This window comes from Serinus canaria, chromosome 7 (genome assembly GCF_022539315.1).
Source record: "Serinus canaria isolate serCan28SL12 chromosome 7, serCan2020, whole genome shotgun sequence".
NCBI lineage: Eukaryota > Metazoa > Chordata > Aves > Passeriformes > Fringillidae > Serinus > Serinus canaria.
The window spans coordinates 25,541,643-25,567,737 of NC_066321.1; the positions used below are offsets into that span (position 1 = coordinate 25,541,643).

At 45.9% G+C, this 26,095-nt stretch overlaps 2 protein-coding genes across 7 annotated transcripts in view; one reads left to right on the plus strand and one right to left on the minus strand.

Moving 5' to 3' along the window:
• The window catches only part of CCNYL1 (cyclin Y like 1), a 43,592-nt gene extending 25,219 nt beyond the window's left edge, over window positions 1-18,373 (plus strand). For all 6 annotated transcript variants that reach the window (XM_030241854.2, XM_030241852.2, XM_018911615.3 and 3 more), the window contains 6 exons: window positions 2,896-2,931; window positions 3,669-3,720; window positions 7,021-7,140; window positions 9,129-9,295; window positions 13,733-13,895; window positions 16,657-18,373. In XM_030241854.2, coding sequence (XP_030097714.1) covers window positions 2,896-2,931; window positions 3,669-3,720; window positions 7,021-7,140; window positions 9,129-9,295; window positions 13,733-13,895; window positions 16,657-16,773 — 655 coding nt within the window. In that variant the 3' untranslated portion in view covers window positions 16,774-18,373. The remainder of the gene's footprint in view (window positions 1-2,895; window positions 2,932-3,668; window positions 3,721-7,020; window positions 7,141-9,128; window positions 9,296-13,732; window positions 13,896-16,656) is intronic.
• A 3,135-nt stretch (window positions 18,374-21,508) lies between these two features.
• FZD5 (frizzled class receptor 5) lies at window positions 21,509-25,943 on the minus strand. The gene has a single exon (XM_018911614.3). It carries the CDS (start codon window positions 25,926-25,928, stop codon window positions 24,198-24,200), a length of 1,731 nt encoding a protein of 576 aa, XP_018767159.2. The 5' UTR covers window positions 25,929-25,943; the 3' UTR covers window positions 21,509-24,197.
• Between the last annotated feature and the right edge of the window lie 152 nt (window positions 25,944-26,095).

A 26,095-nucleotide genomic window follows, 5' to 3' on the forward strand; every position in this document is an offset into this window, starting at 1 on the left:
GAGAAGCACAGCACTGCTTGTGCAGGTTGGTCATGGAAGGGCTGTAGAGCTCTGGGTAACTGACTGCTGGAGGGAGCTCTTGTTTCAGTCCCAGAGCTCATGGACTGTCCTGTTTCAAAGCTGTTCTCCTTGTGCACTTGGGGCAGTGCAGAAGTGTCAGCACTCTGGCTGTGGGGGTCCCAGTTGTGGGTTTCTCTGGGTCTGGATTGAAGGCACTTGAGATGGCAGTTCATGTTTGGACTCAAGTGTTTATTATTTCTTATCAGTAAAACAGTCTCACCACTGTGAGTTTGGCAGCTTTTCATTAGAAGGCACAAAATGGCCAACAATCATACAATCACCAAGCACTACAACACTGAGCTGTCATCCCAGAGTCTGTGACAGCTGATGAACCTTCAAACAACAGAAAATTGGAGAAATCATGTCCAGATTTATGTTTCTCCAAACTCCCTCTGAAAATAGGCTCAGCTGTCATATATGGTCAAATTGCCAAGCCAAAAGGGCTTGAATACTTTTTGATGCAGAAAACATCTGGGTTGATTGTCAGTCACTCCATCCAAATAGAGCTAGAGCTTAGCCAGAGCCTAAACTCTAATTGGTGGGTATCACTTAACACATTTTAAAACAAGACTCTTAAAAATAACAGTTATGAATAAGAAACCTTAGGGTTAAAAACCAATCAAACCATCAAGTAACTGAATCCCTCCGAAGTTTCTGTCAGGATAGAGATCCTTCAAACACAGCACATCTCTTCTTCAGAGATGTGAATTTGGTCACAGTTGGGATTGTGAGCCTGGATTTGGACACTGAGAGTGGAGGAAGTGCAGCTGAATGAAAGACCTAGTACAAAATTGAAATTAAAAAAAAAGAAGTTAATGCTACAGCTGAACTCTCTGCTGGAGTACCTCTGTAATAATAACTGAAGAAAACCATGAAACTGGCAATCTGGATTAAAAAAAAAAAAACCAAAACCAAACATCTGAGTAGTTAAGAAACAAAAAGGCAGGATCCTGAAGAGACATGTGTCTTGTGGTGATCACACAAAGAGATAGTAAAACATGGCTGCAAATATTACAACAATACCTTAATAATAATTCTTATCACAAAAATCTGAGTGTAATCAACTTAGCAACAGGAAGTGTTTGAAGGGGTTGAAACAACTTTTTTAAAGCATTCATATACCATTAACAACAATCACTGTTTATCAGTATTGCTTATAAAAACCAAAAATAACAAAGGTTACAAACTCAATACCAACAATCCCTAGAACTCTGAACCACTGGGGAATCAGCTGATGACCCCACATTTCCCAAATGCTCTGTCTTCAGAGGTATTTTGGGTAATTGAATCATTACTAATACTTTTATCTTTACATGGTGGTTTCCCTCCCTGGGAAGCATTTTTCACAATAGAAGATTTCCATCTATATCCTATTTGGAATAACACTGATTGGCATAGTGTTCCCTTTTTTCTGCATCCTGGGCAAAGTCCTGGTGCTTTCACACTTTTCCCTGGTTCTGGACACTTCTTTTTCACGTGTCCATATCTTCTGCATCTGAAGCATGGTCCTCCAGCAGATGCTGCTGCCATCACTTCAGTGGAGCCAGCCTGTTGAAGAGCTGGATGCAGCACCTCGAGCGTTTTCGAGAATTCTTTGTGCTGCTCTTGAAGAATTTTTCCGACCAGTTCTGTCCAAACACCCCAGGTTTCCACATGTGGGTTTGAAAGTGTGCCTTGAAATGGGCAGTTCAGGTCACACTGAAAGCCAAATCAAGAAATTCTTGACCTGGTAAAACTTGAAATGGCTTTTGTGTGGAGTTGCAGGAGAAGTCGTAGGGCTGTGTTTGGTACTTGGCAGTGATATTAGTCTGCCCTCTAGTTGTGGAAAATCAGCATGTTGCTGACTTAGGGTTTAGTTCTGGCCTTTCTGCCTTTTCTTCACCTACTTGTTGTTTTAGGTAGGTGATTATTATGTTCTGCAATGTAAATGGCTGCTGGAGCTATTTTTCTGGGTACCAGAAAGTCAATTACTTGCACTTAGATGATACCAGCTGAGAATTGAGAAGAGAGTTTTATCAAGTAGATTGAGGCCCAGAAGGCTTTACAGATTTAATAGTCTAGTAGAGTTTGGAAGTGTCTAAGTTGATTTGTTATTTAAAATTTGGTTTCAGACAAAGGCATGCAGGATGTCACTTCTCCTTTTCTAGAGAAAAACAAAAGCCTAAAAAATTATGCTTGTACCATTCTGAAGTTTCAGTGTGCAGTGATTTTGTACAGCTGACAGCAGATCAGAACTTTTCATGATAGGTTCCTGTGATGGCAGTGTTCCTGTTACCACCATGAGTAAAGAAGCTGAAATTTTCCATGGTACATGAGTGTTTAATATATGAAACCTATTGCCTCTCTTAGCAGAGACTGAAATCTGTTCTTGTCCATTTCTTGGATTCTGCTGGTATAATACCATCTTTATTACTCTGTTTTTAGACAGTTTCTAAGTTAGACAGCTAGACAGGGTTAAAACATCTGCAGAATCTCTGCAATGGTATATGTACCACCAAGGAGAACTTACAATTTAGTTGGGAATAGTCTACATTTGCACTAAATATCACCTAATCAGGAAATTAAGGCATATGTTGAAAATGTCAGTTAACTACTTTGTTGGACAAATTTCTGTATCATGAATGTCAGAGTAGTTTGGCAGGCAGATTTGATTTGGCCAATTTCTGTCCAAACAGTTAAACATCAGAAATGAGATGTGTAGTGCATGGGGATGGAAGAGGCGGTCACTGCAAAATGGATTTGTAACATTCCACTGAATGACAGCTTTTGTATTGGAATAGCGTGCATGGAAAATGCTTTGTTAAATCTTTCTTTCTTTTATTTTATTTTTTTTAGTGTAACATTAGCAATATTCTACCATATAAAGAACAGGTGAGTGAACTCTTCCTTTGCTGAAATAGAATGACTTTCTTTTGGAACCAGGGATATAAAATCCTAGAATCACTAAGCCTAGAAAAAAACTCTCAAGATCATAGAGTCAGATATGGTCTTGGTCACTTCAGTGACAGCTGGTGAATCTCAGAGGAGGTGAAAACTCTGGCACTGTCTGCTGTATCTGTTTTCTCTTTGTACCCCCTCTTGAGCAGCTGTGGAAGGGTCAGTAATGCACCCATCCAATGGCACATAAAACTCCAGAACAGGGAGGGAGGAAAACACACCTAACTCATCACAAATCAACCTTTGGACTTTGTTCAGCTTTTCCTGAGTACAGAGGTATGGATTAGTTTTGATGGGTGAAGAACACTCTGTCCATGTGCAAGTCACTCTTGCCATTACAGCTAGTTCCAGCATCTGCTTCTGAATTACAGCTGACCTTTTGAAGTAATGCTGTTAATGAGTTTCACCTAGTTTCACACTTTGGGGAGAACTTTAGTAAGCATAACACAAGAGCATGGAAAGCTATTCATTGTTTAGCATCCAAAATATTTAATTTTAAGGACTCATCATTAAATACTTTGCAAAAATACAAGGTAGCTCCATGCCATATTCTAGGAAAAGCTGAAATATAAAATATGTCCCTTGATTCTTATTAAGGAACAGTGATTTTTAGTAGAGCATAGTATAACCAATTAAGTCTTATTGCTAATCCAGAAACTTTTGTTTTGTAGAGATTCTGACAGATCATTGGATATTTTTGATGAAAAGTCTCACCCTCTCACAGTAAGTATTTTTTTGCCCTCTGAGTGTATATCAGTAACATCTTGATTTATATATAAGTCATAAAAAAGTATTAGCACCAGGCCACAATCAAATTGATCTTAAATTGGGTCTTTATACATAATACAAAGTGCAGACAGTGACTTTTGAGATCAGCTAGATCATGAATAGAGCCCAGTCTAAATGTTACAAACTGACTTTGATTTTTATGCTTTGACTATAAACAGAAACAATCATGTGCCCAGTTCTTTTGTATTCCATGTCTGAAGTTTCTTGTCTCTTTTCTCCCCCTCTTTAATAACTGCTTTATTAGAAGTGCTTTCTGTTTCTTTAGGAAGACCTGGTTAGTAGGCATATGCCTAACCCTTTAAGTGACTGCAGGAGAATATAATACATGAAGCATCACACAAAGCAGGCAACAGTGAATGTGGCCTTTAAAAAAACTGGAAAAGCAACATTTTAAGGCAAATGTGCTTGCAGTAACAGCAAGGAGCATTCAGGATGTGATTTTAATGTGACTGGTCCTGGTACCCCTTTTCAGACACTCTTAAAGATGCAAAACCTCATAGTACAGGGAAGCTCAAGAGTAGAGTGTGTGCTTTTCACACCCAGTTTGAGCACCTCTAGCTTAATGCCTGTCCTACAGAACCACTTACTTTGTTTTTCATGTGAAATCAATTTAGCAAAGATCCAGCAGCTTTAAAAATTGAATTTGCTCTGGGGCTTACCTGAGTGAATGCAGGATAACCTATTTTGTGGATCTCAATTGTTAATAAACAGATTTTAATAAACAAGTTAATATTTTAAAGTTTTGTCCTTAAATAGAACCAACTGTGCTAGAAATTGTACAGTGCAATAGAAATAAATACAACTCTTTATTCAATTAAAAAAAAACCCACAAAACTTCAGGACAAGAGCTATATTCAGGATTTCTTGTATGGATGTAGCACTTCAGAGCAAAAAGTGTGGACCAAAACTATTTTACCTTGTGGCTGAGACAGTCACAATGCAAAGCAACACTCCATTTTCAGAAGGCTTCAAATCCTTTTTTATTTTAACATACATGCTTTTTATACCTTCTTAAAAAACTCCTAAGTTCACCCTTTACTCATTGGTCAGAAGAGACAAACAGAGTCCTTACTGGAATAGAGAGCTGCAGGTTTCTCTTACTTACCCTTCTCTCTTTCTTGGTGTCTGTGTCAATGACTTTGGTAGGAAATTCTTTCAGGGATAAACATGGATCCTCTTATCAGACTTCTCTCTGGCTCACAGAAGTCACTGTAGAACCTCTTCCATAAATTTAAATGCCTGAATCTGTTGTTTTGCATTCAAAATTATTTATGTAAGATGAACTCCATCAGACAATTTATTTAACAACCTGACATCCTTTGCTCCTTTCATATAGCCTCCCTCCTATTAAATGAGAAGAAAATCATTGTGTCCTCTGGGGAACACTTAAAGGTCTCTTCTGTCTTACTGCAGCATACAGACAGAAATAGAGTTAGGGCTGATTGTCACACTTCTGAGGGAAAGGCACTCGTGGCTTGTTGGTTTCTATAGCAATGGTGTTTTGCCTGGGTACCTACTGTTCCTTCAGAAGGGTTAATTAGCAGGAAGGAATCTCTGAAACCTTGTCTTCTAAAGATGCAGTCACAAGGAGTCCAAACCCAGCTCTGTTGACCCTAATGGGACCCAGGTACCAGTATCATGGATTTAGTCACAAATGCCAGTCTTGGTGCTTCCTTTCTCACTTGCAGTGTCTTGGTTTAAGACAATTTAAAAGGAGAACACTCTGGAATAAGTTGCCTCCATGCATAGGTTCAACCAATCCCTTTCCACCAATAAGGAATGAACACAAGCAGATGTAAGTGAAAAAGAACAGTTTACTAACAAACAAAACAGCAACCAGCAAAAACTGACAATAAATAACTGCTAAATACCAAACTGCTGGCTCTCACATCCTGGGGGAACCAAGGAGAGACCCAAAATGCCAGGAATGCCCTTCCCAACATGAGAAAGCCACTAAGAGCAGTCTCTCTGAGACCAGGAAAAAAACACCAAAATGGGCAAATCCTGTGCTCAAGGCAAGACCAAGGAGCTGGCAAAGCCAAGAGCACACAGCAGCAGGGCCCAGCTGCCTTCCAGAGCCAAGTTTAAAAGCACCTGGGATAGCACCCACTCATCCCCAGCTTCCCACAGCAGGGTCCTAAAGACACAGTGAGAGATTTTTGGGCACAAATGGATGAGGAATACAACACCATTTTGGGTTATCTCAGGACATCCAGTCAGCAAAAATGTACTTGAGATGTGCTTTTGTACCAGGTGTAGCACAGGAATGAGCAGTGTTCCTGCCCATGCTGTTCCTTGTGTTGCATGGCCCCCCTGCAGAGGTTACCTCTGATGGTTAGTGGTGCATTAGAAGGCTGTGTGGGCAGTACTAAGTTAACTTACCTCTGCACTTTACCTGACAATGCTCCCCAGCTATTTTAAACTACAAAACCACAGGAAAATGCTGCTTTGCTTACTATACAACTCTTAGCTTGGTGTCAAGCAGCTCTGCTGTCCTGACCATACTGGAGGTGTAACTTGGATTGGAGACAGAAGTCTGTTCAGTGTCAGTCTTGCAGAACCAGTGTACAGAGTTGGGGTTCTTGAAGTTTCATCCCTCCAGAAAAAGTGCTAAATATCAGAACATATCTCAAACACTCACTTTAGGATTGCTTTTATAGACTGTTTATTTCTGAGCTTTTCTTGTCCCCTGAGTGTAGAAACAGTTTAGCACCGAGTCAGATTAAATCTAGTTGTTCATTAGCTTTGTTGTCTTTCTGGAGTCTCTGAAGAATGAGTCCTATGAACGCAGTGTAAATTACCTTCTGCTTCTACCTGTGACAGAATTGTTGCCAGGTGTTCTTCAGTGCTTCCTCAGCTGGAAGAGAAATCTCATGAAGTCTGTTAATTTTGCCTTTTGAAGAGCCATGGTGTGTATATACCTGTGATTTCTTGCAGGGAGAAGCATTTTTTTTGTACATCTTTTTCAGTCTGAAGAATGTTCCATGGACAATGGTTAGCACAGAGCAGTGATGATGGTAGTCCCTGCTCTTTCCTGTTGGCCCTACAGATCAAACAAGTGTTCAGAAGAGAGGTGCCAGCTAAAGCTCCCGTGTTTTGTTTGGGATGTTTGCAGTATTGCAAGGCTGCTTCTTTCAGGGTTAGATCTGTGACAGGAAATGGATGTATACAGCTGTGCTTCAGAGGCAGTGTTGAGCAGGCAGCTTTTCAGTAACTGCAAGAGCTTTCTTTCAGCGGGAGGAGGTGCCAGATGACTACTACAAGCACGACCCTGACCACAAGCACATCTACCGCTTCGTCCGGACGCTCTTCAGCGCGGCGCAGCTGACGGCGGAGTGTGCAATAGTCACACTGGTAAGGCACTGCTGCAGCTCCTGCCCAGCAGGGCTTCCCTCTCCTCCTTCAGACAGCAGGGCTGGACTGGCATTGAAATAGCTCAGAGTGTCTCATGAAACCCTGTTCATGACAGCACAGTACAAGTGAGTTCATTACAGAGCTCTAAGTAGTCACAGAAGTGATCAAATAAAAGGGCTGTTCCCTTTTCCCTGTATAAATATGTAATGCTTAATTACTTGCTCAATAAAACCCTGCTTGTTTCATAATACATAAGTCACTGAAGAAGCTTGAGAAGAGCAGAACAGTGGGATGCTGTAAACAGTGGGGTGTGATTAGATCATACACAAAGACATTTTTTATTTCAGCTGTGTGCAAGGGAAGGTGTTAGTTTTGAGTTCATATTAACCACTGCTGTCTCAAGGGACCAAGAGTCAATCCTGTAGGAACTCTAGGAGAGGATCTTTCTCATTATTATGTCCTTCAATCATTGCCATCTTTCTACCAAACTTTTTTTTAATTAAACCAAAGAGACTATAGCATTTTTCCCCAGCTGCCATGGAGGTACTTAGAATTTAAGAACAATATTAACATAATAATCTCATTACAGTTCATTGTTTGATTTCAGAAAGCATGATGGATTAAAAAATTTATGAATGACAATGATTTTTTATGTACACATATATATATATATATTTGTGTGTGTGCATATATGTATATGAAAGGAAATTTAAATACCACAACATGTATAATTGCTTCTTTAGACTGTCTCTCAAACTGCATTTTATTGCACACTAAACTTCAGTCTTCATTGTGGCTTCTTTCTGAAAAACAGTGTGAAAGGAGAACAGAGCTGTCACCAAAAGACAGTATAGCAATTAAGCAAACTTAGCTTGAAGGACTCTCTTCAATAAGGAAATGAGTAATTTAAAAGCTGAATATTTACAAGCTGTTGAAACTCTGAAAGTAGTTGAAAGTTTTTGCTTTTTCAAAGACAGCCAAGCAATTTTCACAGAACAAGATGACAGGTAACCCTGGGCAAACCATGTGAAGTGTTTACAAAAAATGGAGTTAGTTTTTAAGTGAATTTTACCACTAGATGGCCCTGTTATTATAGGAACACCTTTCGGCTGTTTGAAGGCTACGAGCCAAGGATGGGAAGAAAGCACGGAGAGAACTCAGTGAAATCAATCCTTCCCTTAGACCTTAATAGGTGGAGCTTCCCTTACCCACTCATTTATCTGAAGCTACATTAGAAATTTGGATTTAGATGAGGGAATATAAAATTAAAACAAATTTATATTCAGATTTGAAAGTGCATATTTCTTAGTACCTGGGTCATTATAGGAGTGTGAATAGTAGAGAACTTTCAAGGAAGAGAGAGATTGAACATGCTGGAATTGGTTTGAGATCTCATGGAGGGAAAAGACCAAGGCACATCTTTCACTTGGGCATGTCTCACTGCCTAAGCAGTTGGTGATGGAAATGAAGGGATTGAAGTCTGTTCTACAGGGTAAGACAGAAACAGCACTGAAGGCCTTTCACTGTGGAAAGACAGATTTACACATCTTTGTCCCATCACTAGAGATCAAATGCAGGTTTTAGCACTTCCTGCTAAGCTACAAGTGCTGAACTTAACCAGGATGAAAGGCTCATGTGCTGTGGGGTGATCTGCTACCCAGGCAGGCCCCAATGAACCTGCCAGGGATGTGAGACTGGTGACAGAGCTGTAGCAGTGCTCATTGCTCAGAACTCTCACCTCACTAGCTGTTGTGTACCCTGGTGGTCCAGCTCTTGGGAGAAAATAAAAAATGGAACCTGGAGCTCCTGAAAATTTGGATTCTTAAGTGTAAGTAGTAATGACTGATACTTATGTTGACACACTTAACAGTAATAAATAGTCCTGTTGGACTGGCATGTTTGCTGCTCAGCTCTGCTCCAGGTCTTACTTACAAACATATAATTGTGGGGTTTTGCTGTTTGGTTATTTTCTCTTCTTCTTTGTATAGGTTTATTTGGAAAGGCTTTTAACCTATGCAGAGATTGACATATGCCCTAGTAACTGGAAGAGGATAGTCCTAGGAGCTATTCTGCTGGCTTCTAAAGTCTGGGATGATCAAGCTGTGTGGAATGTGGATTATTGCCAAATACTGAAGGACATTACTGTTGAGGACATGTAAGTTGCAAGGTTTGGGTAGTCTGCAGTGGTGGGGGTTTGGGGATTTTTTTGTATGTGACTTTTTTTGTTGTTGTTTATTTATTGTTTTTTAAATAGCACATGATCATGCTGAAAAAATCTCTCTGTTGCTGTGATATATATACATATATGATATATATGTTGCTATGAGATATATATATATAGAAGGTGTATATTTAGTGTCTGGCCTCATTCTCTTTTTTACCTCAAGAAACTTTGCATAATTACCCTGCTTTGAGACAAATCTCTATTAATAATTTTAATGACTTGTGTGAGTGACTTCAAAGTTAATTTTCTTTACCTTCTTAATCTCAGTGATGAGCCATGGAACTAAACTGCCCAGTTTATGGTCTTATCAAAAGGTTTTTTAGAAGGAAAAAAAAGTGAATTAAATCTGTCCCCTGGATTTTCTGGTTTAGAATTTGAAGAATTGCAAGGTAAACCATAACTTAGGACTGTCCTGTGTGCTTGTGTACCCAGTTAAGGTCTAAACACCTCAAGGTCTGAGCTCCAGTGCTGCTGCTGGCCAGCAGGTGTTGAGTGGGTAGCTGTGGTTGCCTGTGTTACACACAGGTGCTGCTACAGCTTATCCTCTCTGGATAGGTTCTTAGATGTGCTTACAGTGCTGAAAACAAAGTCTCAGTCTTATTACTGCTTGTTTTTGTAAGGCTGTTCCTTAGATGTATTTTTCTTAGACATCCATTTCAGTTTTTCAGGAATTTTGAATCTGCTGTCTTTTCTTGCTGCACTCAGCTTTAAGCCAGATTCTGCAGTCTGGGAAGGTATTCCATCCTCATGGCTCCAGCTCATCCTTTGGGCTGGAGGTGTGTTTATGTGAACTGCAGTTGGCCCATTAGGTTTTCTGAGAAATTCCTTCTCACAAAGTTCTATCTCAGAGCTTTGACATGTAATATTTTTCTTTTAATTCTGTTTGCTAGCTTGTTTTCCTATTTCTCTTATTATCACAGGTAGAAATTATACAAGTCCAGCTAAAACCACCAGGCTTTCTGGCCTTGCTTTCATGAGATGCTTTGTGTGTGTTTGAGTTTAATCCCAGTGCTGTGCCCTGAGCATGTGTCCAGGGCTGTGCAGTGACAGCCAGTTCTAGCACAGGAGCAGACTGAGCTGGCAGAGCTCTGCACACAGCCCTGGGAGGCTGCCTGTGTCATGGGGCACTGTTCTTGCCCCAAGCTCTCTTCCCTGGATTCAACCCAAACTCATGGTTCAAATGCACTAAGTAATTATTCATTTGGGACTCTCTAGGAGTAGGAATATCTACTGTTCTTCCTTTTAGGTGGGGGGCTGTATTTCTAAAAACAAGGGAGTTTTCCGCACCAAAACAATTTTTATTATTCAAATTATTTCACATCTCAAACAGCAGCCACTGTTAGTTGTTTGTATACATACCCCTTGCCTGGGAGTTCTTTGTCTCAAAATGCAGGACACTGCCAGCCCTGCTTTCAGGAGAGCACAATTAGTGATTTTATACAATGTACATCTCCACTTAGCCTGGCCCTGAGTGCTCATCTGTCTGAGGAACATACTTTAGGCATTGCTGCAAATAACTCTGAGATGGCTGAAGTGGGGTCAGCAAAGCCAGAAGTGCTGGAGTGTACATCTTGCTCTTTTTGATGTCTCTTCTTCTAACCCATTTGGGACAAATTAAATTGATAGCACAGAAAATGTCTCTAACAAGCAGGATATTTATGCTCTATTGCCAGTGCTGGGTCTCTTGAAATTGTCAGTACTTGCATTTTCAAAGCAGTGATGGTGGTAAGGAAAATAGATGGAATTTAGGCTTTTTCCCCCCTCCAATTTGAGGATGGGTTTTTTGTAATTCCCATCTCATTTGAGATTATTTAGACTTTGAATTTAGGTATGGGCAGACACTGTACTACCCCCTTCCAGTGGCACAGGTGGTCATCCCAGGCTCTGCAGCTGGGCAGAGCTCAGCACTCCTTGGCTGGATAACATCACCATTATAGTAGGGACCTTGGAAAATTGCTTCACATACTTGACAGAGTTGTTTTAAGTTTACAAGCCTAATTTCAATTCATGGTTGGTACATAGTTATTGTGAGTTTTAGTAGTTGCAGTATTTTTAAACCAGTCATTTGGTAATGAGTATTCCAAGTACAAGTGTTAGTGAGAGAAAATAATTGGCAAAGGATTTCAGTCACAGCTGCATTCTAATGTTGGGGATGGCTGGTGATGCTGCCAAAAAATCCACCCAAAATCCCAGCAGCTCTGCAGCTAAAGACAGCTTGGCAGGACTCTACCAGGTGTTGCTCCCAGGGTGGGCCATCCCTGTGCAGGAACAGCCCACTACAGACCTGGTGGTAAGTTCTGTTTGTGAGCTCCTCTGAACTCTCCTCTTGGCTCTCTCTCTAGAATGATCTCACTTACCTGATAGATGCTCTTGTTGAACCACTGCAGGCCAAGCACAGGGGCTGCACCACTCTGGAGCTGGCAGAAGGTTTTAAGTCTGATTTAGTTCACCACTTTGCAGATGTGTGGGTGTGTTGTGCTTACAAGCCAGGCACCCCTTGTGAAGGGTGCACCTCCTCCCCACCAAACTCTCCCCCACTGCTCAGGGTTGTGCTGGGTGCCCCCAACAGCTTTGGGCTTTTTTGGGAGCTGGGGGCTCCCAGGTTCTGAAGGGATACAAGATCCAGGCCTGGCAACTGCCACATGTGGTCATTTGCCTTTGCCTCATCCTGCTCAACATAGCTCAAGTGTTTATCTTAATCCTTCTATCACGAGCCCTTTTCTATTTGCCCAAGGCAAAGGTGGGGTTTTTTAATGAAAGACATTTTTCTTTTGGGTTTTGGGAGATGGGTTTTTGTTTTACTTATTTCTAATGGGAAAAAAAAAATCAAAGGAAATTCAGTTGACATTTAGAAGTCATCCTTTGTCAGAACTTGCTAGCTTTGATGAGACCGAATCCATAATTGCTAAAAAATTAACAGTACAGCTGCTAATCTTGCCATGATTGTTTGTAAGGAGACACATGCTGTTCATTCTTTAGGCTACATATATTTGTAAATAAAGCACAGAAAACACATGGGCATTATCCTTTTCCAGGTTTTAAACCACTGTTAATGGACTTGTTAATCCAATGAAGAATTGTATTTTTACAGAATTAAAATGTATTAGCCTAGTGAATACAAAAGGGGCAGTGAAGAGCGTTTACTCACAGGGTAAATCAAGCTCTGATCAGCTGATCATCAAAACATTATCTGATTTACATTTCTATGGGCTTATGACCATATGAACAGGAAATTAATTTTGGCACTAGGTTCAATGATACTCGAGTCTGCTGTGCTGGAAAGAAACACAAAGCTGCTATTCATACTGACACCCACCACCCAATACAGGACAACACAGATGATCCCTTGATTTATTTGCCCCGCACTGATAGGTAAAGCATCCATTTTAAAAGCTCCCAAAAAAGCAGTAACAGCCTTGGCACTGACTTGGTGTGCAGCTCATCCTCTGGTGTATTCACAGTTGGCCTGTACAGCTGCTAAATTCTGTTGGAACAGATTTGCTACCTGTAGGGGCTGTTGTTGAGTTGTTGTTGAACCGAATTGCTGGGTTTGAGTAGCACCAGTTTCTTTTTAGGTTAATTTGTAGAACATTGTTTCTCCTCTGTAGAACATCTCTGCTTTAGCTGACCACATTACAGTAGCTGAAGCAGTTTTTTTCATGTCATGGCACTCTCCACGCTTTCCTCCAAGTATTTTGCCCAGTGAAAACAGACAGGAGTAAAAACTGGACAGTGCCCTTTGACATAGTACTTTGTTATCCTGCCTAATGCTATTGAGGGGAAAATTCCTTCTCCCACCTAATGCTGCTTATTTATTTATTTATTGGAGATGAATCCATGTTGCTTCAAGAGGCTTTTTTCTGTGAGATAATAGCAGCAGCTCTTCATAGATCCATTTGTTGCCGTGGTGATCTGCCTACTCCTTTTGTTAGTCCGCCTCTGCTTCAATAAACCCCCTTCCTGTTATCAGCCTGGTGAAAATGTCTGCAAGTTCTTCAGAGCTAATAAACAGCATACATCATTCCTTTCATCTGATCACTATAGCGTGGGGCCGTAGGAGAGTGAGAATGGCAGATGAATTGTACAGCTGCACTAATGGAACTCGGAAGAATGAAGCTCCCCGCTCGGGCGGGCGGGTGCGCGACAGGGCACTGCCTTCCGCGCCGAGCCCGAGGTGCCAGCACTCAAAAGCTGCACCTTGTTTGGAGCACCAGGGAATGACCTGTCTCTCGAAACTAATAATGCACAGCTCTCCGTGACCTGTTTCAAAGTTGCTGGGTTTAAAACAAGCTTGAGGTCTCTTCAGTGTTTTCAGCCAGCTAAAACAATCTTTTTTTTCCTTTGTCTCCTGTCCCTTACGCCTCCTAGGAACGAGATGGAAAGACACTTCTTGGAGCTACTGCAGTTTAATATCAATGTTCCTGCCAGTGTTTACGCCAAATACTACTTTGATCTTCGCTCCCTAGCAGATGACAATAACCTGAGCTTTCTGCTGGAGCCTCTCAGTAAAGAGAGAGCACAGAAGCTGGAGGTAAATGGTCTGAGAGTGGCTGAGCAGGGGACTCCTCTGTCTTGTATGAGTAGTAAGAGCATCTGTTGCTAATCATGTTAAGTGGCAGTTAGAAAAACTAAAAAGCTTTTGGATTAGTGTATTACAGGGTAATTTAACCCTTTTTATAAATACAGTTAGCATTTCTAAAACCGTGCATAGGCTAAGCTAGAATTTGAGGAAAGGAAGGGTTTGGAAGAGATTACAAAAGTCTAGCAGATAGCAAAATAAAATGGATGTTATTTTGGGAACCGTAGTTCAGCTAGGCTACTTAAGATTGAAAGGATTAGTGTCATATGTAATGGATTGTCTGTCCTTCCCTGGTCACAGTCTGTATTCCAAGCACCTAGAGACAGTCACACTCAGACCCTTCTAAATACTACCAGCTGAAGGTTTCCCACTGCATCCCACTGCACAGCTGCTTTTAGATTTAGAGGGAGCACTCTTAACTGCTCTCATGGTTTAATAAACAATTTGTCTGGGGGCAGCTGCAGAAATAAGTTGTGGCTTCCCACCTTTACAAAGAAACGCTGCTTTAAGATAAACTTTTGGAATAGCCCCTTGTTGGGAACCCTTCAGAATGCCCAGAGGAATGCAGATTACTGTCCCTTTCTGCTCCGTGGAAAGGCTGCCCTTGTGGAGAGGCCCCACAGCCTTCCTGGCACGAAGGCTCATTTTAAAAAGCTTGAACTTCTGCAGAGTCAGTCTTCCTAGTTGCTGGAGATATGTAAGACTTTTTGAAAATATACAAATTACCTGGGTTCCCAGGGAAATTTCTTGTTGGATCAATGCAACCTTTCATGTGTCCAGGTTTAATTGATGACTCTGCATGTTGTTTTGTTGACCTTTCAACAAAAGCATTACCACAGGCCCTGTACACACTGATAGCACAGCCCCTTTCAGAGAGGGGTGTGCTCTGGGTTCTTGGCTTATATTGTTCCATTGTCCACCCCAATAATTCTGCCAAGGGCTAGGGATTTTATTTTGTCCCATAAGAGCCTGAACTTCAGGAGTAAGTGGGATCCCTCCTGGTCCTTTGGAATGAGAAGTATGATATGCCTATGAATTCCTCTGTTTAAAGTTGAGCAACGCAGCTCTTCTGCTTTGTCTCACCCTTGTTACTTGCACTTTAAGCTAACACTGTCACTAATTGTAAATGTGGTTGTAGGGCAGTTCATAGTCCACAGGAAATTGTTTACTGAACTGCTCAGTGCCAGGGCATAAGTGGATGATTTACAGATTGTGAGCCTGTTTTGTTTCTTCTTTCTTCGTATTTGGGGGCTTGGTATTTAAACCAGGGTAATTTTCAGACCACTGTGTAATTTGTTCTCATGCACTTACTAATGCATGTATACTGGACATTTTGGGGTTTAATTCAAAAATGTGATAAATATTTAGACTATTTGCTAAAATTTTTAATTCTCCTTTTCATTTAGAAGCATATAAGCAGCTGATAGGAGCCTGTATAAAGCAGTGAATTAGTGAATTCCAGAAACTGAAAACTGATTTACACCATATGGGCAACTGGGGCTAAATATGTCAGCACAGGTTGCTGTGTGATTGATGTGCTAGCTTTAAAGCAGGATGGAGAGTCTGTCTGGTCTTGCACCAGGAGCTCATGCCGCCAGTGTCTCAAAGAATGCCACTCTTGAGCCAAATGCATGCCTCCAGAAGGTCGGCAGAAATAAATGTAAATAATTATTTTAAAATACACTTAGAACTTTATTCATGCTCCGAGTGCTTTTCACCTTTTGAACTTGCAGAACACTGGGCTGTGCTGAATGGGTGCTGCCTTAAAGGGAAGGTGTAGGCTTGTAGCTGATCACAGGATTCTGAAAGTTCATCTGGTGATAGGTGGTAAATTATTAATGGAAGTAAATGTTCAGGGCTGAAATCCAGTTTGACTTTTTTATTACAGGTATCCTTATTAATTTGCATTGATAATGCCTGAAGGCTCCAATCAGAAACAAGCCTTGCAGGGGAGGAGACACAGTATTTTTTTGACAATTGTGTTATTAGGATTTAATTATTAGGTTTGTTACTAGAACAGCCAGATAAGCAGGGCAAAGGCAAGCCAATAAATGGACCAAAAACAGTTTAACACTAGATTGTCTACACGTGCTAATATTTAATTGCTGTAATAAAGTACCATGGCTGCCCTCCCATCTCAGATCATGGGGGTGATCCTGCTAAGAGAGAATATGTTGGGAGTGAGGGCGTAGAGAAGGCAAAGGCAGAACAGACACCCTAGTAGAAATTAATTTCCTTGGCTTGCTTGCCCTAGTGGCCAAGGGTAAGATGCCCGAGGGAGCACAGAAACCTTTTCAGTTTGAACCTTTTCTCTCAGAGAAATGCCTCTGTGCATTTTTGCACTGTTGGAATAAAATTTTTGTGCTGCTGTGTGCACCAGACCCAGGTACTGGGGTGATTTTCAACATAACTTTCACAGACTTAAGTCTGAAATGGATCCAAGTTTTTCATTAGATAGTGAGACTGGTAAAATAAAGAAGATACTCGCATGTGGAAAGCTCTACCTTTCAGATGGCTCGTGTTTACCTGGGGACAGACCCCATTACTCTTTTCCCTCCAGAGCAGTCCTTATCTTTTGGCATTCTAGATGAAATTCAGAAGTGTCACTGCTGCAGAGCAGCTGTGCTGTTGGCATTGCCCCTGTAAAACCTCCCTTGGAACTCTCAGACTTTGCTAACGCGGACTTTGCGTTTGTGTCTGTCTGTCTGTCCAGGCCATCTCCCGGCTGTGTGAAGACAAATACAAAGACTTGTCCAAAGCTGCTATGAGACGATCTTTCAGTGCTGATAACTTGGTTGGTATCCGCCGTTCGAATGCCATCCTCTCCTGAGGAGAGAGCGAGCTGCAGCAGCAGGAGCAGCGTCCCAGGAGCCGCAGGGATCACCAGGCCAGCCAGCCGGGATGGGCTCTGCAGCAAGGGCCAGAGAGTCAGCCAGCCAAGGGAGCCCAGGGCTTGAGGAACATACTTGGTGCAAAAGACAAGACTCTCTCCTCCTTCTAATGTATCCAGAGGTGCAAAAACAAACTTTTCTCCTTCTCTCCCCCACAGATGTTTGCTTACTATGTAGGCCTATAGCTGTGAACTCTTGAGGTTTTTAATAATAAGTAGTTTTAAATTTTAGAATTTAAACACTAACCACATGACTATAGTTACAATGTTCTTCCCTCCTCTCCCCTGTCATCCAGAGTCTTCGCTGCATTTGTATTTCAGGTCAATGCAGTGTTAACAAAAACAACACATGGGACTCTTAAAGTATAAAGCCACTCTGGAGCTGAAAACAGTAGCATAGACACGTGTTGATGGCTTTTCCCTGGTTTGGCTACTAAAAGCTGCTATTATTGGTGATGTGTTCATACCAAGAAGCTGCCCAGCAGAAGGAATTCCATCTCTGCGCCCACAACTTCACTCCAGTAAAGATTGTCAAAAGACTTTGAATGTTTTGACTGGGGGCAGAGATATGGTTTTATGTATTGTTAAAATGTATAGGGTCCATGCTGCATTTCTTGTGAATTATGGTGCTTCTCTCATTTTCTAATACTTCTATTGCTCTGGAAGAGATGTAATCTGTGTATTTTTCTGAGGCATTGAATGAAAAAGTTGGTCTGGAAACATCATCACCATCCCAAACAGTGTAGCAATCCAGTGGTGAATGGCGTGTGTGCAGCACTGCTTCTCTGAGTTCTACTGCAGATCTCTTGTGCTATATACAGTGAGTTCCTAAAGCTGATATTGTGCATCCTTCTGGCTCTCCTTGGGTTTCAGTTTCCTGGGAGGAAGTTACATTCATAATGAGACAATAATGAGTCTGAGAATCCTGGACTACCTATCACGGTAGATGGAAAGATATTGTGTTCAACTGAGAATTATCAAAAAGCTTTCTATAAACTTTTTTTTTTTCCCAAAGTGAATTTTATCTTGTGCAACTGCTCTAGAGGATTGGGGTTTGCTCTTTCTGAGACTTTAGAACAGAGCTTACTGTCAAGCTCTGAAACTGAACTTTAAACAGGATAAGTATTATTGTAGACTCTTCCTGTTACAAGTCTTTGTAGTATCTTCCCTTCTTGGATCCAAATAGGTTCTAGGCAGTGTCCTAGGAGCAGATCTCCCTCCCAATGACACGGGTTTTGTGCACTTCCTCTTACGGCCAAGGCCCAGAAACGTACACTGAACAACAAGTCCATCTGCCTTTGGGAGTGGGGCTGTGTGAGTGCCCTCCCCAGTGGGGCTGCACTCAGCTCTTCAAGTGATGCATACAGCCTTTTGCAGTATGCAAACGTGCCAGCCCTGGCTCCCAAACCCACGGGACTTGGCACTTCAGGTATTGAGCACAGTTCAATACTGAAAATAACACTACATCTTCAGGTGGTTTTCCTTTCTCATGTTTGTATTAAAAGAAAAGCTAATAAACTCTATTTTAATTAAAGTTAAAGGTGAAGGGTGTGTTCTGTACAGCTGTTGGATTCTACAGGGATAAAAACAAAAAGAGAAACCCCAGTGGTGTGTGTGAAGGCCTCTCCACTGCCCACACCAGCCTGCCACCTTCATTTGGTCCCCATGGGCTGGCAATGTCTGGGAGCAGGCTGCAGACTCCTGGGAAGGGTGCAGCTCTGCATGGCTGCCCAGATCTTCACACATGCTCAAATAAAACCACTCACTGACAGTTTCTTTGCACTTCAGTGGGCTTTAAGTAGGGCCAGTCTCTCTGGAGGCGATTTGATAGTTTTTAAGTCCTCCCTTGAGGAGCACTAAATTGGAAGGTACAAGTGACCAGCTCCTGGATTGACTTGTGACCTAATTGCTAAGGAGCTTTGCTTCCCTCAGCACGGCCAGGTGCCTTCAGCTGTGTGGGATCAGTCTGGTGCACTCTGCTGTGGGGCTGCTCCAACAGCAGCCACTCACTGGGAGCTGCTCAGCAGACTGGGGCCACTCGTTTCCCTTTTTTGCCAGATGAGATGGAGACTCTTCCTGCTGATCTGGGTGGCAGGTGAATGACATCTCAAGCTGATGGCTGCTTCTGCAATACCTCCTGCAGGAGACAGCTGCTATGAACCTAATTTTGCTTTGAATATTACTTGGCTTTAGTTTTATTGTAGCCCAAAGAACATTATCAATGGGATTTTGATCTGTTCAGCAGATACTAAGCAGGCCTGAACTACAGCTTAGCTTCTTAATAGGAAAAAACAGCAATTCTGTTTACCATTCTGGTACCACTAAAAGAGTTAGATTCTGGAAAATACAGCTAGTGCAATTCTTAGCTAAACAATAACAAGTAAACCATACAGCTCCCTTTTGAAGTGCTGGGCAGTAATAGTGTTTCTGAAGGAATTGCATAGGGGTGGTTCTGCTGGACAATGAGCTGTGAAGGGGAAATGCCCTCCAATTTGCACTACTCTGTATGCTGGCAACACTTAAAGAGGCAAAAGAAAAATTACAGTCATGGTCAGAATATTGAAATTACAGAGACTGTAACCAATCTCTGTTCCCAGGGAGGAGCAACTGGCTATGGGATCAATGTACCTTGTTTTTCTTAATCCAATAGCTGAATAATTAATCTATGTTGAGGTGACCTCTGCCTCCTTTCAGTTCCGGGGTAGCACTCCCCATCTGGCAGTAAATGCTGTTTGCAGAGACAAGAGCTGTGCAATGGCCCAGCAAGAGTGATGTGAGCACCAGCCAGACTAGCAGGAGCAGCGTGTGTTAGCAGGGGCAGGAGGCCATGGAGGTGTTTGTGGGCTACAACCCTAACCCTTCCCTTTGTGTACAGGGACTGTGTATTTTGTTTCCAAGGGAATTTTATGAGAACTACTTCAGTTTGGGTTTGGCAGTTAAGAGGACAGGCACTTGAGGGTGGAATAAATGTCAAGACCACGGCTCCTGGATAAGAGTATGGGTGTCAAGCATACCCTGAGCAAGCAGAATTGGACAGAAGAGCCATTGAGGCAAGAGCTTGCACAGGAGGTTGGCAGGAGTGCTCAGGGCAGGCTGAGCTGCTCAGTTCACAGTGCAGCACTGGGCAGGCTGCAGCCCCCCTCCTGTCCTGGGATTTCCCACAGCACCATAGTGCAGGACTGTGACACAGAACTGGTATTCCATATCATTATCTGGGAATTCCATCCTGGCACCAAGTAAGCTGTTTGGCAGCACAGAGTGAATTACAGGGTGCTGCCACAGTGACTGTAGTGCCCTTACTAACACCCACCCCACAATGGACTGGCAAAAGAGCACTTAAATGCCAGAGCATGGGCCTGTTTGCCTTAGCATGAGGAAAGTCTCAGGCTGCCTCACAGACAAGGCATTTTCCAGGTGAAATAACCACTTTGGCTTCTGACCAATATTAAAACCTATTTGAAGAGCCACACGGCCCCCATGCCATCAGACACTGTCATTCCCCACCCCACCCAGCCTGAACTTGTGCTGCACCTGCACCGTTCAGCCCCAGGGAAGCCGCTGACTGCCCCGAGGCAGAAAAGGTGACCAAGTGGAACCTGGAGAGCACAGGAGCACAAAGCATTAGGCCAGCTGTGAGGGAGCACGTGTGTGCCCACAGGGACGCAGGCCTGCAGGTGATTCACACACTGCCTGCAGGAGAGGCCCTTCCCTTGCTCGGAAACAGTGGCTGGGGGTAGGCGGTGGATGGCGGTGCTGCCAAACTCCTGTTTACCGAGGAGCTGAGGACACACCAGCTTCCTGGCAGGCAAGAATGACAACAAGGCTGCCAGCAGGCTGCTGGAGTTACTTCCTGGAGCAGGCAGTCAGTGTCCGCAGCTCCTTGAGAAGAACCTGGTGCTGAAATAATTCATGTCCCCTCCACAGCCCAAAAGTGCTGCCCTTCAAGCGATAGGATCAGCCCCATGGTGTGTTTTGCCTGTACTTGAGCATGGGGGGCAGATCCCTGCAGAATCAGGTGAGTCAGGCTGTGGGACTGTCAGGTTTATCACTGGGTGCTGGAATGCTGCTTCCAGGTAAGAGATCCTATCTGGTGGGACCTGGTGTGTGCCTACACACCTAACTAGATAGCAGAGTCCTGCCCCATTAGTCACCACGGAGCCAGCCTTAACCCCCTGCTCTCCCTCCCCAAGCGCTCCTTGGGTGCAGCATCCTGCTTGCCTAGGAGCTGTCATCTGCTTGGCCTTAGGAGTACCAAAGGGCACCTCTTCAGGGCCTGATCTCAGCACAGGGCAAGGGACAGTACTGTGCAAACTGCAGAACGCCAATAAAAGTTGATAGTTAACCCTCTTTTAGCAGCCAGGCATGACCTTGGCCCGTCAGGGAAGTCGCTGTCAGCGCGGTCACGGGCACAGCCAGCACGGCCATCCCCGAGCACAGAACCCGGCTCAGGGCAGAGCCTGGCACCGAGGGCACGGCTGTGTGCCATCCTCCGTGCCAGGGGCAGCGCTGCGTGGGGTTTGTGCACATGGAACGTGCTATTCCTGTGCCACACAAGTGCAGTTGCCTCACCCGCGATCCCCAGCGATAAGAGCCCGGCTCAGCCCTCCAGCACACGCCTCCCCCTCCCCCGACAGGTAAGCTTTCAAGGTAATAAACACTCTAACAGAAGCAGAAGTAAAGAAAACAACACACACTTATTTTTTATCCTCATAAATAACTAATCTTAATACTTCTCTTTGAATAAAATTTCTTCAGCTTTTCACATAATATAGTACAGTTATTTAAGCAACATTGAACAGCATCGGTAACGGAAGAGGCAAAACCCAACATGTAAATTGGCTGCAGCAGACAGGGCACACGGCAACGGCTCCTTCCCCCCTCCTGCCACTTGTTGCTGAGAAGCCAGGCTCAAACACGAGTTGATTGTGTTACCCTGCCATTACATCAAAGCTGAAAATGCCCTCGCATTTTTCAACAGGCAACGGTTTGTAGCTAATCTTGGATTTCTTTACACAGCCAGTTGCACTTTGGAAAAAACAAAAACAGCAAAATACCACCTCTGACATGGTTTTGTTCACTGTATTGCATGATGTGTGTGTAGCTGTATCTACAAAAGGCACTATAGAGAGAGAGGAGTCCAGCAAGGCGTGGACTGGAGGAGGTTGGAATCATTTAATGCCCTGGATTACAGCAGGAGACTCCCACGGTGTCTCTGCGCCTGACCTGCCTCACTGCTGAGAACACACCTGTCCCTAACCTGTACCAAAGGTCACTACATAAGGCTTCTTTAGGTACAAATTAGCCTATAATACAACTATTTACAGTCTGTAACACAACATGGTGCAACTCTGTCCACAATAAAGCACTCCAACATGCTGGAGGGGGTGAGCCCTATTGCAGGAGTGCAGATGGGTGCAGCTGAACAGTCCCTGCTGAGCCCCCCATCCTCGCACCTCTGTCTCCTCTATCCAGGACTCCCCAGAGACACTCATGCAGTACCTTTATCCGGTGATGGGCCACTTGAGAGTTCCCTCACTTCCCAGGCTTTGGTTTTAAAATGAGGTGGAAACCTTTTTGACTGAAGTGATCCAAAGGTGTTAAGAACCACCTCAGATCCTTGCAGTCCTGCAGGAGCAAAGCCAGCAGTTGCTCTCCAGTGCTTGAACAGCTGGGTCACAGTGCCACGCTTGAAGGAGGGCAAAAAGGACTCCTGTAATGGCTGGGTAGTTTCATACATCACTGCTTAGGACAGGTGGAAAAAAAACTTAAAACCCAGGTGCTTTCACAAGTGGCCAGAGGCAGCCAGCCTCGTTCCACGCCACAGCTGGAGCCCCTTGCCCGGGCTGCATTTAGTGACTTCGACAACAGCCCCCCCCCTCCATTATTCTACTTACTGAAACCCAGCTGTCACCACTGCTTAACGCCAGGCAGTGCTGCTCTGTCAGTGCTCAGCTGCTGTCTGATCCAGGGAAGTGAGAAAGGCTTGGGAAGTTGGAGGAAAAGAGGTATGAGTGCTCAGCTAAGTTTTCCTAAATTAACTGCTCCCTCTCAAACCTGGTACTCTCTCTAGCAGAGGCAGAGCTTTGAGAAAAGCAGCAACAAGTATTGAAGCCGACTGACTGGAAAACCCAGCTGCTGCTCTGGAGAGACAGCCTGCCACCTGGCCAGGACACCCCCGTGCACTCACTGCTCACAGCGGGGTGCAACCACCCTTTTAGGGTTGGCTGTGCCACGCTCAGCTGCTGGGCAGGACACAGGGCCTGCCTCCCTTGCCCCAGGTAACCCACACGGGATAAGGGGACCGAGGAACTCACCCCACTGCAGAGGCGCCAGGGGCCCCAACCCTGGCAGGGCACAGGGCAGGGAGAGCCCCGCTGTCGGTGCCAGAGCCAGCGGTGCCAGGGCTCCTTGCAAGCCCCGAGCTGGGCTGGCAGCCTCACACCCACTGGGCCCCTGTGCAGCCCCTGGGCTGAGGGGCTCCACGGGCAGGCCAGCTGGCTGCCCATGGCAGAGCAGGGAGCCGGTGCCACCCAGCTGAGCCCACCGAGCCAGCTCCTGCCCGCTCTGAGCCCTGACTGAAGGGAGCCCCATGTGCTTGCCCAGGGCAGAAGGGACTGCAGGGGATCACCTGCCTGCCCTGCAGACAGCTGGGACCCTGTCCCTGTTGCAGATGCCCTCCACGGCCCCTTCCTCCCTCACTGCCACCACCCATGAAGTCCCCCAGCCTGCACAGCTCCTCCCCTCCTGCTCAGTGTGCTGCTGCCTGAGCAGGGCCAGCGGCTGCTTCACACCAGGGCCCCCAGGCTTCTCCTCCTCAACATGTGGTGTGCCTGGGGGCTCTGGGGGCACCGAGGCCAGTCTCCTGCTCTGCCCAGGGCACCCAGGGAAGCAGCACTCCCTGCCAGCTCTCCCTGATCCACTCTCTGGGCTTTAGTGAGGGGCTCAGTGGCAGTACCACCTGGTGTAGGGGGCCACCATCTGCCCTGCCTGCTACAGCTCTGCCTTTCACCCTGGCACCAGCAAGACCTGCCCAGAGGCTCGCTGTGGGACACAAATCAGTGCCACCTGACTGGCCCACAGGCAGCAGCATCCCAGGACCCCAACTGGGATGCAGGACCCCAAATGGGGCATACATGGCAGTGCTGGGCTCCTGACCACCCCGTCCTTCTGCCCCCACATAATTGGCAGCACCTCCTCCTGCCCTGCCTGGGGCTGCAGCTGCTCTGTGCCCGTGGTCCCAGGCAGCACCACCACAGTGGGGCCGAAGATGCCAGGCGTGGCCCAGCTGTCACCCCCTCTTCTGTGGCCCAGGGTCTTCGCAACCCTCTCCTCCCTGTGGCTGGGGTCACCGAGGCTCCCTCTGGTCACACATGGGACAGTGGGACCTGCTTGTGGTAGGAGGCCATGCTGGGCAGTACCGTCCTGCCCACCAGGGCCGGGCTGGCCTCGCCATACACGGAGGCGCCCGCCGGCTTCCTGGCCCGGCAGCAGCGGGTGCCAAAGCGCCGCCAGGACTCGAGCGTCTTGCCAGACCAGATCCAAACGCCGGAGGTGATCCCCACCACAAGGCACATGAAGTACTTGAGCATGAAGACAGCATAGTCAGGCTTGGGGCGGTGAGGGTCCCCGGGGCAGGAGCAGTTCTGCGCCTGCTCCCAGGCCTCGCGGTTGTGCTGCTCGTAGATGTAGCAGGCGATGACGATGGTGGCGGGCACGGTGTAGAGCACGGTGAAGATGCCGATGCGGATCATCAGCTTCTCCAGCTTGTCGGTTTTGGTGCCGCCCTGCTTGATCACGCTGCGGATGCGAAAGAGCGAGATGAAGCCAGCCAGCAGGAAGAGGCTGCCGGTGAAGAGATAAACCACTAGTGGTGCCAGCACAAAGCCCCGCAGGTTCTCCAGGCTCTGGTTGCCCACGTAGCAAACCCCAGCCACCGGGTCACCATCGACAGAGCTCAGTGCCAGTACAGCAATGGATTTGGCACTGGGGATGAGCCAGGCAGCCAGGTGGAAGTACTGCGAGTAGCTGGCAATGGCCTCATTGCCCCACTTCATGCCAGCAGCCAGGAACCAGGTGAGGGACAGGATGACCCACCAGATGGAGCTGGCCATGCCGAAGAAGTAGAGGAGAAGGAAAACCACGGTGCAGAGAGCAGGGCCTGTGGTCTCGTAATGGATGTGGTGGTGCTCCGGGTTGCAAGCCACGTTGGCATGCCCTGCCACCAGCCGCACGATGTAGCCCAGGGAGACGAAGAGGTAGCAGGCAGAGAGGAAGATGATGGGGCGCTCAGGGTACTTGAAGCGCTCCATGTCAATGAGGAAGGTGGCCACGGTGGTCGAGGTGGAGAGGAAGCAGAGGATGGACCAGAGGCCGATCCAGAAGGTAGCAAAGGTCTTTTCATCCTGGGTAAAGTAGGGCTGGTAGCAGGGGATGGCACAGTTGAGTACCTTTCCAGTCCTGATGCGGTTGTACAGCGGATGGGACTCCTTGGAGATAGGGATCAGGGGTGCTTTGCACTTGCAAGCCTGACCACAGTCCAGTCCTGAGAGGCGCTGCCCATCGAGCGGCGTCAGGTTTTTGGCCATGTCCTTGGCAGGGCGCGTGGGCTTCCCGAAGAAAGGCGGCAGTGTGGTGGCTTCCGTGTGGTTGTATCCCATGCACAGCACCTCGGAGTCCCCCAGCACCGGCAGGCTGTCACAGCTCATCCTCTCGGGCCAGGCAAAGCCGTACTGCTGCATGATGGGCGAGCAGCCGGCCTTGGCCCGCTCGCAGACGGAGCGGCAGGGGGGCAGCGGCTTCGTGTAGTCGGACAGGCAGATGGGGGTGTACATGCTGCAGAGGAAGAAGCGCAGGTCCGGGGAGCACTGGATCTCCACCAGCGGCCAGAACTGGTGCACCTCCAGCCCAGCCTCGTCCTGCGTGTCGTGGTTGAACTGGTTGGGCATGTAGGTGAGGTTGTAGCCGATGCCCTTGCACATCGGCACCGTGATCTCCTGGCACACCAGCGCCTTGGAGGCGGCGCGCCCCGCCGCCGGCAGCCCCAGCAGCAGCGGCAGCCCCAGCAGCAGCGGCACCGGCAGCCCCCGGCCGCCCATCGCCGCCGCGCGTCCTACCGCCGCCGCATGTCCTGGGCACCTGCCGCTGCCGCCTCCGCGCCGGGAGCGGGGCCCCGCCGGCAGCGAGAGCGGGATCCCGACCGCCGCCGCTGCCGCCGCCACCTGCGCTCTGGGGCGGGCGGGCGCCCCCGCTCCGCGCCGCGCCC

Coding starts and splice junctions, on each gene's coding strand:
- FZD5 (XM_018911614.3), bottom strand. CDS start 25,928: ATGGGCGGCCGGGGGCTGCCGGTGCCGCTGCTGCTGGGGCTGCCGCTG.